General features: G+C 38.8%; 2 protein-coding genes across 2 annotated transcripts; one reads left to right on the top strand and one right to left on the bottom strand.

The window, feature by feature from the left end:
- Positions 1-5789: 5789 nt before the first annotated feature.
- On the bottom strand, positions 5790-9384 carry LOC121357383 (putative Dol-P-Glc:Glc(2)Man(9)GlcNAc(2)-PP-Dol alpha-1,2-glucosyltransferase). The gene is made up of 2 exons (XM_041474599.1): positions 9002-9384; positions 5790-7166 (listed from the first exon to the last, which is right to left on the bottom strand). Exons 1-2 carry the CDS (start codon positions 9188-9190, stop codon positions 6111-6113), a joined length of 1245 nt encoding a protein of 414 aa, XP_041330533.1. The 5' UTR covers positions 9191-9384; the 3' UTR covers positions 5790-6110.
- A 266-nt stretch (positions 9385-9650) lies between these two features.
- On the top strand, positions 9651-11875 carry TPRKB (TP53RK binding protein). The gene is made up of 4 exons (XM_041474600.1): positions 9651-9921; positions 10350-10472; positions 10758-10934; positions 11762-11875. Exons 1-4 carry the CDS (start codon positions 9781-9783, stop codon positions 11846-11848), a joined length of 528 nt encoding a protein of 175 aa, XP_041330534.1. The 5' UTR covers positions 9651-9780; the 3' UTR covers positions 11849-11875.
- Positions 11876-12720: the final 845 nt, after the last annotated feature.

The following is a 12720-nucleotide window of genomic DNA, read 5'->3' as shown; positions in this document are numbered from 1 at the left end:
CATTTGATCAGCACTGGCCCCGAGGGTGAAGTGCAACCCCTGGAATCGGTGATGTTCCCAACTGTGTTTCCTTTGTTCTTTTGTAACTTGTCGTTTAAATTTCAGTTCAGCCCGGCAATGCTTTGAGATTTGATGGAAACACAGGAAAATGCAGCATGATTTACATGTACTAAACTTGCAAGTCTGAAGTATTGCCCTAAAATTAGACACATGCCAGTGATAATCACCATTCCTTTTCATTATATTTTTGCAAGATTATTTCTATGACAATACTTTTAGGAGGGTTGATATGAAAATGTCAAAATGTAATTTCATTACAGAAGATGCTAAGGACATGAACTCTTGCAATTACATCTTTGAAAAGGCATACACTGCTGTTATTAATAGGAGCTCAAGCCAATTTGAATTAAATGCATGGGATATTAATTTACATCTACTTAAAACCAGGATACAGAGCACATGGGAAACATTGCTTTAACAACGTTTACTTTTTAAGACACATCAGTTTTGTATTATAAACCTATCAGCAATGGAGAGAGAGATGGGGAGACTGAGTGGGTAGTGGTCAGAATCCCATTTTACTGTGGACTACATATACTTATATACTAGTCTAGGAAGGCTAGCAATTTTTTACTACACTGATTGGCTTAGTCATCACATAAACAAACATTTATACATTTTGTAGCATTTCTTGCTTGTAGTTGATTCAATCTTCTTGCCTGTCATCAGTCTGATCCAATCCTCTCATAATCCTCAAATTTCTGTTTGTTCTTGCCAAGGCATCTGGATTACCAAATCTCTTATGTTAATCAGGTCCAAAGTACATCATAAACCCATTAAAGGAACGGGGCAAATGACAATGTGAAAATCAGCCAGCCAATGCTTTTCTGAGATTCAATGGGAATCAAATGGGAATCACAGGAAAATGCAGGAAAATGTGATTTACATATATTAAACTTATAGGTCTGAAGTGGGTGTCTGAAAGTGGTCTCTGAACCAAGGTAATAGTGAGGTCAGGGTTGGTTTCTTCTCCCATGTAACAAGTGAGAGGACCAGCTGAAATTAAGTTTAGATTGGATATTCGAAAAAAATTCTTCATGGAAAAGGTAGTCAGACTTTGAAACAGGCTGTCCAGGGAAGTGGTGGAATCATAATCCCTCCAAGAGTTCAAAAGGTGCAGGAATGTGGCAGGTGGGGATATGATTTAGTGGTGAAAAAGGTGGTACTGGGTTGATAACTGGACTCAATGGTCTTATGAGTCTTGTCCAAGCTTAATGATTCTATGATTCCATAAAAATGAAAGCAACTCCTTCCCTATTTGTGACACACAGCTGTGTTTCAAGTAAGCTCACATTTCCTGAACACAGCAAGAACAGTTTTTTATTTACAGATGTACAGTGAAGTGCTAAAACATCTTCAACAAACCAGTTCCCTGTCAGATTTCAGCAGGATCATTCTCCCAGAGATCCAGCCAGCTCTAGCAACAAGCAGATTCTCCTGGGAGCTGGGGAAGACATTCCTACTCATGTATGGCAAGCAGCTCTCCCCTATCACCACGTACTTTAGCCAGCCACAGTGCTCTGCTAAATTCAGTGGTGCCCTCTAAGCCCCAGAAGCACCCACTCACTCCTGCTCCTGGCAGCCCTGCACACTCCCAGCTATGGCAGCACTCCCAAGAAAATGATCTGCAGAAACATTTTTCCTCTTGCTTCCTGCTCCTCGTATCCCAACTACCCGTGAAGCTGAAGGAACAGCGTGAGGTCCTGAGCATATTCTGAGACCTAGCAGAAAAATTGGCAAATTAAGGGCATTTTAGCTACACATGGCTAAGTAGATTAGCATTTCTGTCTCACACAGATCCCTTTTGTTTGCAAAAGGATGTTTGTTAGCAAAACCAATTATGTGCATCTATCTAAAGCATACTTTTGAGAAGGATGTTTTTCTATAAAATATGCCTCAGGTGACAGAAAAATGTCACTGAATTGAAAATAAAATGCATGTCTTATCAAACAAGGGATAAGCAAGGAGTGCAAAGTTTTTCAGGGTAAAAAAATTAGGATGCTGAATATAGATGAAGTTTAAGATAATTAGAAGCATTTTCATGGAGAGGATTTTACAATTTTTCATTATAGGAAAACTAGATTATGTATTTAAAAGATGGTATATCAACTACTGTAGGGCCAACAGACACTTGAGCATTTATAGTTTGTATGTGCATCACCCAAAAGAGTGAATATTTCAGAAAATCACCACGTGTCAGTCTCAAAAGCATAATTATTCTGCTTTTCTCAATTTGTCCTTCAGGGTTTTTTTCTCCTTAGACAGAAACAAATAGAATGAATATGCAAAGAAAGTAAGAATACTGTGAAATTTAATAATAAAACACCCAAAGGAAATCTGCTAATCTGCTAGAAACAACATCTTTACAACAGCAGGATTTCAAGTTTCATTTTGTTCTCATAGAACAGACATGAAAATTTCACAAACAGAAAAAAATGCAGGAAAGACACTTTAAAGACGAACAAAACTTGTTCTAGTAAAACTTAACATACTGTCTGTATTTAAAACTAACAAGGACATTATAGCTACATCAGTTAGCCATGAGAGAACTTGAAGTTTTCTAATTGTCAGAGTGTTGCTGGAACAACATTATGATTTCAAGCAGCATTGCACGAAGCACTTGGTCACCTCAACAAGACAGCACAGGACTGCCACCTTGTGAACAACAAAAAACACCAGAACTGCATTAGCAGGACAAAATTCAACTGCCCCCAGACACTATAAAATACTTTTTCCTTACTTTCTAACAGAAGTCATCCATCTTATTTATCAACCCTCTAGAAAATTAACAGAAAAAATATTTCAGCATTGCTTATGGAACAAAATTCTTGCTAATTTTGAACATGAATATGTGCTGTCAAGGAAGTTATAAGGAATGAAATATAGAATGCTCACAAACTGCAGGAAATGCAGGTCACAGCATAAAGCATTATCAAACTTCCTATCTTGCTGAATAACAACATATTTGTAACTAAAAGGGGAAAAAAGGTTCAATTGTTTGTGACTGTTCAGCTATCTTTATTATTCAAACAGTTACTGAAAAATAATCTTATTTCTAAGAAAAATTAAAACTGAGCCTTTTTTTCAAAGCAGCCATTATAGAAATGTCAGCTATGCTATTTTTTATTTTACCTCGAATACTTCAAGAAATCAGTGTGATTTTATTCTAAATTGATAACTAATAAAATTTACAAGAAATTAACATTTTAAAGCTGTTGTAAGAAATTTTACTGACACATGCTGAGAATTAACTTAAAGTAAGCAATTATAGTTCTATTGAATGTAGAAGACCTTGGCAACATTAAGCAGGATAAATACAGCCCTTTTTGCATGTCTTTAAGGAAAACAGCTAACAAATCTACAACAACTACAATGGAAATATTTCAGGGGCAAAATACAAAATACTAAAGTCCATTTTTCAATGGATTTCAACATAGCAGTGTTACTGCTATTTGTCAAAATAGGAAATAATAATGGAATTTGGAGACCATTCTTTATGACCAGTTCTGATACAATATAATGCCTCTGATTTCTGGGCTGACTTGGCTAACATTGAATATTACCTGCAAACACCCTCAGGTTCATAGGCAAAAGTGAAAATGTAGCTTTATTCTACAAATGCATTCTCCTTTCATACTTTAGTAATTCATCAACTTCCCTCTTTATTTAAATTTTTATCAACTCAGCCTGCTTTCAAATGAGCAAAATATATTAAGCATCATTTTAAATTAAAACCAGTAAGTATAGTGATAAATTCCATTATAAAATATTATGCCATTTCATAGTACTGGTTAAACAGCCCCAACAGGTCACAGACATCTCTCTATGTGTAATTTTTCTAGTGTCTCCTGGGTGGAGCTCATTAGAAAGGTATTGTGCTCTAAATTTTGGTGGACGTTTTGCATTCACTTTTCACAACAACAAAAAAAAGTTTTAAAATTGTTTTTAAAATTGTACATATTTAAACTGGTTCTTTTCACTTGAAGTACAGCTGCTACTTCTGTTAAAAATAGGAAACATGAACAGTCTCTCAACAAAGCTGATCATGAATTTGAACCAGTAAAAACAGACATGCTGGATAAAACACCTGTTGACTATACAGGGATCTTTGCAAAGCAATTTTTTTTCTCAAGGGAATTAACACCTGCTCCCCTACATAAAACCAGAAAAAAAGCTTGGATCTAAGATACAACTTGGAATACTAGACAGAGCACCATGCCTTTCCATGTTACCATTCCAACTCAGTATTTCAGGGCACAAATAAAATTGTACTTAAGCAGACAAATGCTCTTTATCTTATAATTTTATTGGCATGGCATACAAAAACAAAATTGGAAGCAGAAGGCACACAAGACTTCCCCTCCCATATCTGTGATACTGAAATCACAACACAACAGCCTGGACTCTGCCAGAACCACACTGGATTCTTCAAAAGCAATCCATTTCAGGTTTCTTTTGTCCCTTCAATGTGAAGAAGTAAATAGGGACTGATTGAAAATGGCTTTCCCTATGGTACACACTGACAACAAATTACCAGGCTGGCAAAAGGCCAAGAAGCAAAAAGCAACCTGGCAAATATCCTGAATTCAATACAAACACACCTACTCATTGAGAGTGGCTGGAGGTTTCCTCAGGAGAAACAGGGCTGCAGAGGCATTGATCAGAATCTGGGCTCACCACACCCATCACAGGGCGAGATCAGGGAAGGAATTGGAGCCAGGACAGGGATCTTCATGGTGTAAAAGAAAACAGTAACAGTACTGACCTGAGCCTGTAACTCTCCAGCCCTGGCCTCCTGAGAAACTATTCCAAGTGACTTGAGTGGCAATGATACCATGTTTGAACAGATTTGGCTGAAGTATTATCATTACAGAATAATGAATTTAAAGAAGCTACACAGTGCCTGAAGTTTTGGAGCCCACTCTCCCCTGCCACATACTGTAGCAATCAAATATTTTTGAGACTTAATATAAGTGACTTACTTACAGGAACTATTTAAGCCTTCATTTACTCTGATGATAGTGCACATCAGATGCTTTTAAATATATACATACATACATGTATGTATACATTGCATTTCACCTTTGTCAAACAATATATACACTCAAGTTCCATTAAACATGAAAAATACTTGAAAGAATAGTTCAATAATGCTATTAGTACTTCTTGAAGATTACACATCAAAGATCTTTGAAACACTCAGTGCAACTCAGAAGTGCACTCAGAGTCGATTTCAGCCCAAACCTGAGAGCACAGAAGCACAGGACATAAAAGCTCAATTATTTAAGAGGGCTGCAATCCACTGCACGTTGCAGTCTGACATCTGTAAACTGCTCCCTTTCTAACAGGTCACATTACCAACTGCCATTTATGTTTTATTGTACAGTAACACTTATTCCTCCAAAGAAGGTGCACACACATAGCATCCACTGTGTTTTCTAAATATCAGTTTGAAACAAAATGTTCAAAATTCTCTAGGGGTTTAAGAGCCCATTCTGCTTAGAAAACTAATGTAAGCATTTACTGACAAAAAAAGTAATGAAAATTCAGCGAGACGTAGGAGGCTTTGAAAACATTGTACTTTAATAGTGGTTTATACTTTGACCACTAGTAAACCTAAAAGGAAATGGCCTGATTTGAGGAATAAATATGCAGACAGATAAATAAACAAAAAGGTTGAATATACCGAAATCCTTCTTTTGTAAAAGAGAAACCTCTGAAACATAAACTATTTTACCTTCAAAGGCATGTTATATTTTATTATGAAAAATGAAAGTAAACATCTCCCTTATTTTACATTAATTACAGAAAGTTGTTCTCACATTTCCCCTCATACTGAATTTTAAAATTTTCATAAATTCAGTATACGGAGTATCTTCACATTATAACAGATCTTGCATTTGGTTGCAACAATAGAAGCAAAGAGCTTACTTCCCAGTTCCAGCTAGGGAAAATAGTCCTTACATGATGCAAAACATACTGTTTCATTCCAGAGTCCAGTCCTGAAACAGAAATGTGTTTTCCTACAGGTATAAAAGTATCAAAAAAAGTCACCACATAAACCTCTGTACTTCATCACTATTTTCCCATTGGAATGGTCTATTTAGAAAAAGATAAAGAGTTACAGCATTTACTAAAATATAAAAAGCCAGCTCCAAAAGTTGTCTATATAGAGACAGAAATGGAATATTGAGCCTATATATTAAGAACGGCAAAATAAAGTAACGAAATTCTAGCAGTTTTTGAGGAACTGTGACTGCTAATAAACATACAAAATACATTAAGATCCAGAAAATTGATTTTGATTTTAGTGTATCAGCAAAACTCCAGCCAGCAAATATATAGAATGGAACTAACAGGTATTTTACAAGCTCATGTCTTTGGAACACTTTTCTCCAGACATAAAATGTATAATGTCTGTTGTCTGCTAGTAAATACTTATGGACATAGGTAAATCTCCAGATCAGGAATAAAGAGATGACAGTGACTAAGCTATATTGCACAGGGTGCTTTCGCAATGACAAAAGGAATTTCCTGATTTTAGTAGGGGTCAGTAAATGAGGAAATGAAAAAAAAACAGTAAAGGACAGAAAATAGAACAGCTGAGGAAAGTGCAAACAGGCTTCATGACTACTTCTATCACCAACAACTATTCCACCATTGATGAAGACAAAAACAAAGAAAAGAGATACTAGTATGATGTATGGCCAAGTTAAAGCAGTAAGTGTAACTAAATTTTTGGGTGACAAGAGATATTCAACAAGAAACTGCAGCATTCTGGTCAAATCTGAAAATGATCCTTTCCTGGAAGAAAGCTTTTCATCTTTCTTTTTCTGCAACTCAATCGTCCAGGCTTCATTTAGCTTCTCTGCAACAACATTTCCAGCACAAAAAACTGTCCACACAATATTTGTCTGACGAAACATGAAGCCACAAAATCCAAGGAGAGCAGAAGTTTTATGGTTACCATAAAGGCACATTAAATAGGAAAAAAGAGTAAAAAATACTGATCCTGGATCCGTATAATAAAGGAATGTAAAAAAATAAAGGGTGGGAAACACTGCAAGACTTAATGCAGACAAGATTCTCTGGAAACCAGACACAGCCTAAAGAAGAAGCAGAAAAATGTGGTTAGACAATGTCCAATAACATAAAATAGTATATTAAAAGAAAACTAGTATAACTCTTGAGAATTCCATTAACACAATATAACATCTCCTATGTTCTCTGTTTCCATTGTTGCACAAATGCTGTATTTTTCTTAAGCTCCTGCTATGTTAATACAGTTACACAATGTTAAAATCCAAGTGAAAAGCACAGAATGTTACTGCAGATGATTTAAAAAGATGGCAATGAAAATACACCAACTTCTTTCACGTGTCAGGTGTGCACATATCTGTGGTACTAAAATCATGGTGGGGGCATAACTGCTCCCATACTTTGGATAAAAAGGCTGCATTAATGGGCAGAAGAAGATAAAATCAATGGTCTATTCCCCTGCAATCTCACCATGAGATTCTGTTTATCTGTGTGACAGCACCATTCTGTACCTCTACTATCACCTCTTTTGAACCCAGTCCACAGAGAGGCCAACTCCAAGTTTCTGATCTTTGATGTAGCTATTATTATTCATCCTCATTATAATTAATGAGTCAGAAAAGAAATTTTTAAAAAGGTAGGAGACCATGCTGTTAAAAACTCTTCCCAATTATTCCACTCACTACATGACAACACCACAAATCACAACATTAAAAAATGCTGCATGATATTTCTGAATGATGTAGTGTGGGGTGAATCAGCCACTCATGGCCTCACAAGGAAGAGGAATAGAGAAAACACTGAAGTCAAAGAAATGTGAAAAGATAACAAAATGCTTGGACTACCATCACGAAACTTGTTCTTTCATTTATGTTTCCACTTTAAAGTATAAAATTGAAAGTGGAAACCATTTATTTAATCTGATCTAATTCTGTACAGTGTTATCATTTGCTTAAAAATGAAGAGATTTCCTCTAAGAAAATACACCAATTTTCTTTGTAGTAAAAGAATCCTTCAGTTATCAGGGAACAGGAAAAAAATGTTTTAAGGTTAAAAGTCAAACAAAGTAACTTTACTAATAGGCAGGATTTTAAATAGGTCATTAACCACTAAAACAATTTATTTATTGAATCTGAATACCACCCAGTGGTGGTGCTTCAGATTTTTAAATACACAGCATTCTTGTATGCAAGCTGAACTGTTATAGTCTGGATGTGGGGACAGCTAGACAGGTAAAAACTGGCTGGATGATGACCTGGTTACACTCTACCCAAAGGGCAGTAACAACCCAAGTACCACAGGGATCAGTGCTGGGACCTGTCCTGTTTAATGGCTGTATCAAAGACAAGAAAGCAGCAAGAGTACACTGTCACCAAGTCTGCAGTTGACACTCTATGAGCAGGACCAGGCAAATTGCTCAAGAGCGCAGGTGACATCCAGAGCGACCCACCGAGGCTGGAGGAATGGGGTAACGAAAATATGATGAAATTCAACATGGCCAAATGCAAACGCCTGCAGCTGAAAAATGAGAAATCCCCTTAAATGACACAACCTGCTCACAGAGCAGCTGAGGAGCGGCTGTTCATGTTTTGTGAGGACTCTTAAGCAAGACATGAGCATCCAGACCTTTGGGTATTAAGTCTGCGTATCTACTAACTTTTATTTCAACAGAACTCCTTCTACTTATGCGCAAGAATGAATTTTTAGAGGACTGCACCTTGTGCGAGAAGAAAAAATATTTTTAAAAAATTAGAGAATAGGAATGTGCCTTCTTGGCCAAACTGGTGGTGGTAGTCGCAGTACATAAATCTGAGAACACCTCACATATTTAGTGAAGGGAACATACACTAAGCCATCAAAGTTGCTTGTACGAGTGCACAGCATTGCTTTACTCTGACCGTACCTTATTCTTCTGATGGATCTTGAACAGAAGCAAATAGAGCAAATAGAAGTTCCCAGCACTGAAGAGGAGATTGATAAACCTGAGCATTCCCACGGAGCACACCACGCTCCCCGTCCAGCCGAGCAGCCACGCCGCGGGCTTCACGGCTCCCACCGAGAGCAGGTACAGGCCGGGCAGCGTGGTGATCATGGGGTCCCACTGCAAAGCGACACACCGCGTCACGGAGCCGCGCCGCGGCCACACCGCCCCGCCACGGCCCCTCGGCTCGGCCCGCAGCCTCCCACAGCTCCTGGCACCGCCGCCCTGAGGGTCCTGAACTCTGCCCTGCCCGGCTGCTGCTCCACCCGCCACAAAACCCGCGCTCCGACACCCTCCACCCCGAGCGGGGCTGCAGCGCTGCTGCCAGGGCGAGTCCCTCCCTGACCTGCAGGAAGCGGCCGTGGCAATAGGCCTGCGCCTGAGGGACGTGGAACACCTCGTCCATGTAGGGCCCGCGCTGTCGGCGGCTGACGGCCGCGAAGAGCAGGCACGACAGCAGGAAGACGCCGCTCATGGCGCCCGAGAAGCCGTAGGCCTCGGCCCGCTCCATGCCGGCTCCGCGCCGGCCGCGATGGGGCCGCCCTTCCGGGGAGGGGCGAGGGGCGGCAGGGGCCGGGCGGGAAGGGACGCGGCGCCGGGAAACGGGGGATTCCTGAGGGAAGCGCTGAGCCTCCGGTGTGACGGGCCGCGTGTTGTTAGCGCTGTGTTTTCCACGGGACGAGCGGCCGATACCCGGGCGGATGGAGCGAACGCACCGGCTGGAGCTGTTCCCTGAGCGCAGCGTCACGCTGCTCCTCTTCCAGCACGTGAAAAATGCCGCTGCTCTGCGGAAAAAAGCCATGGAAGGGTCCATTGACGGAGCACTGATAAACCCTGCGATGGTGAGTGCGTGCTCGAGGGACTCAGCGAAGCTGGCCCGTGTCTCAGGCGCTGTCACACGAGCTGCTGTGCGCAAGTGCCCTCCTTTGATTCCATTGCCGTGCCCTACCGCGGAAGGGGTCGGCTCTGTCAAACAGCCTTAGCAAGATTGGCCAAAAACACTGTTTTGATTAATTTCACATCCTGCTTCGTGGAGTTTAAATCAGCCTCATGTGTAAACTCTAGTGCTAATTAATTCACGCTGTCTAAAATCTACTATTTGGTGCCTTTTTTCTGATTTAACCCATAAATAGTTTCAGAATCTAGTCCTTTTTTTTTTTTTTTTTTTTTTTTTTTTTAGAATTAGGCTATCAAAATGAAGTGATCAGGATTTTTTTCAGATTTCAAAACAGTAAGTTAATTCTGTATAACTCTTTCTGTTGTTTTACAGATTGTAGATCCTTTTCAGATTCTTGTGGCAGCCAACAAAGCCGTGCATCTACAGAAGATAGGTAAAATGAAGACCAGAACACTCTATGCAGAAATTATTTTCAGCCTTTCACCAAGCAACAATGTAAGATTTATTGAAAAAATTTCTTTTTCACCAGAAAAGCTTGCTAAGATCCACACAGCCAAACTAAGTACATGTATTCCTTTAACACTCTACGTAGCTACTAGTAGAAGTTTTTAATTGTTATTTTTAATAACACTAACGTGCTGTTATGGTTTGTAGCTTGTCAGAATTCCATTAATGTAAAATGTCTGTCAATTTATACTCTTGGTGTATCTGACACAGTAACTGAAAAGACTCCTTATATGTAGTGAGAAAGTGACTGATTTTTTTTTTCTCTTTTTTCAGATTTCAGATGCTTTTAAAAAGTTTGGCATTTCAGACAGCGACACAGCAGTACTCATTGTACTCGTGGTGGATGGAGACAAGAATGTAAACCTGGCAGATATAGCATCTCAGGTGGAAGGCCAGCAGGTTTCCCTAGATGAACTCCCCCAGCTAACAGACATTGCCAAAGTTAAAAAGGTGTGTAGCCAAAAAAGAGGACTGACATGGAGAAAAGGGACAGTTTATTTAGTTGTCTTGATTAAATATCAAGAGATATAATTAACTTAGGATCTGTATTTCTTTACCACAACTGAAAACTTGTTTTAAGCAGGCCTTAATTATTTCTTAGATTTTTTTAGTTGAAACAAATTTTAGTTGTCACACCCTAACATCACAATATTTAAGTCTTCAAATTATTAACGTTGTCAGGGAATTAGAGCATAAAAATAAATTTCTAATTGCTGCCTATCATCCAAGAACTTTTTATTCCTGTTTTTTAGGCAAAAATTAATTTAATTAAAAATTTCAGTCCAGAGCATTTTCATAAGCTTAAGTACATTGATAGTCCCAGTAGGGGTGGTTAAAATAAAAACAGGTTAATTAGCTCTTAGGAGCTGTCTTGGGGCATATATGCTCTTAACAGATTACCATATGCTAAATAGATATATTAAATAGATAAGTCTTCTATGTGATAAAATTCAAGTAACTTAAATCATCTTTGTCATATCTGTCAAATTGATAGGAGACATATGAATAAAATTGGACAAATCATAGCATTTAACATATGGAGATAAAAGTGCTGCTCTCATTCAGTTTTGTAGCTTTCCTTATTCTTGCAGTTTCAGAATTTGCTTCAGTCCAAATTTTGTCTTGCAGTCACAAGAAGATAGGAATTTCCAATATAAAAGTGGGGGAGAGGGGAATAATCTTTTCTTGTGTACATAGTTTTAGAAGGTATGTCATCAGTTTTTTCTTCCTTACACATCTTTCCTTTTTTTCTTGTTTGTTTTTTTTTTTTTCTGCAGATGTACAAAGTTACTCCACAGGAAGAAAAAATCGGAACCTTATTGGATAGTGTTGTTTGCAGAATGTCAACAAAAGATGTTTTGTGAAAAGGTGGAAATAAATTTCACAGGAAGTGAAGTAGTACTGAGTAGTGTGATGACATCTGAGCTTTAACCAGCTTGGACACAAGGGTAACCTGAGCTGTGTTCTAAGCACAGAGAGCCTGCCAAGCAGAATTAGCCATTGACATTTTGGTCTTTTTTCTCAACAAGGGAGAGTTGGCAGTACTTTAAGCTGAACTTAAACAAAAGGCTTGGAAATTTGTACTTACTTTTATCTTTTGTCAAATGTTTTGGTAGTCCCAGAGAGAGTTCAAACATTGTAAATCATTTTTATTAACCGTGCTCTGATTTGTTTTAGTTTAGCAACCCAATGGATGATATCCTTTAAACAATACTACTGCCAGAAAAGGCATCTTTACAGCCCAAGTATTTCTGATGGACTAGAAAGAGGAAATTTTCCATAAACAATCAGCTACATCTCTCTCTTTGTGCTCCTGGGACAGAGTTGCTGCCCAGTCTTTGAGGACAGGAAGGGGCAGAGGGGTGCCATGCCAGCCAGTGGCAGTGTGGAGCAGGGACATCAGAGATGTGTTCAATGAAGAATAACGTCAGTGTGGATCATGCTGTGGTGGTGTAAGCACCTGACAGTCTGATGTCATCCCTTGCTAGCTTTAAAGGATAAGGACTTCATAACACTGGTGTGTGCATGGTGATGCTGAACTCATAGAGCACCTGGTTACAGTTGCAGAATTCATAGACAAATTTGCATCATAGTTGTATCCGCTTAAATTGTCAATAGAGCTTACATAGTATTCTTAAAGGACATAAAACTTGGTTTTTTTGAAGCACTGCTAGGAAAGGGTATCAAAGGGAACTAGGAGGACTATTGATTTTCAGCAGTCACCAGGTGCAACAGC

Source organism: Pyrgilauda ruficollis, unplaced genomic scaffold, assembly GCF_017590135.1.
Source record: "Pyrgilauda ruficollis isolate IOZ18807 unplaced genomic scaffold, ASM1759013v1 scaffold33, whole genome shotgun sequence".
NCBI lineage: Eukaryota > Metazoa > Chordata > Aves > Passeriformes > Passeridae > Pyrgilauda > Pyrgilauda ruficollis.
The sequence above is the reverse complement of the archived record's forward strand: the minus strand, read 5'-3'. Positions and strand labels throughout refer to the sequence as shown.

What these genes read in the sequence shown, in the direction of transcription:
- LOC121357383 (XM_041474599.1), bottom strand. Translation starts at nt 9,190, where the DNA reads ATGATCACCACGCTGCCCGGCCTGTACCTGCTCTCGGTGGGAGCCGTG. An exon ending in AGATCCATCAGAAGAATAAG is followed by an intron (nt 7,167 to 9,001) that starts GTACGGTCAGAG and finishes CTTCTTCTTTAG; the next exon opens with GCTGTGTCTGGTTTCCAGAG.
- TPRKB (XM_041474600.1), top strand. Translation starts at nt 9,781, where the DNA reads ATGGAGCGAACGCACCGGCTGGAGCTGTTCCCTGAGCGCAGCGTCACG. An exon ending in CACTGATAAACCCTGCGATG is followed by an intron (nt 9,922 to 10,349) that starts GTGAGTGCGTGC and finishes GTTGTTTTACAG; the next exon opens with ATTGTAGATCCTTTTCAGAT. An exon ending in GCCTTTCACCAAGCAACAAT is followed by an intron (nt 10,473 to 10,757) that starts GTAAGATTTATT and finishes CTCTTTTTTCAG; the next exon opens with ATTTCAGATGCTTTTAAAAA.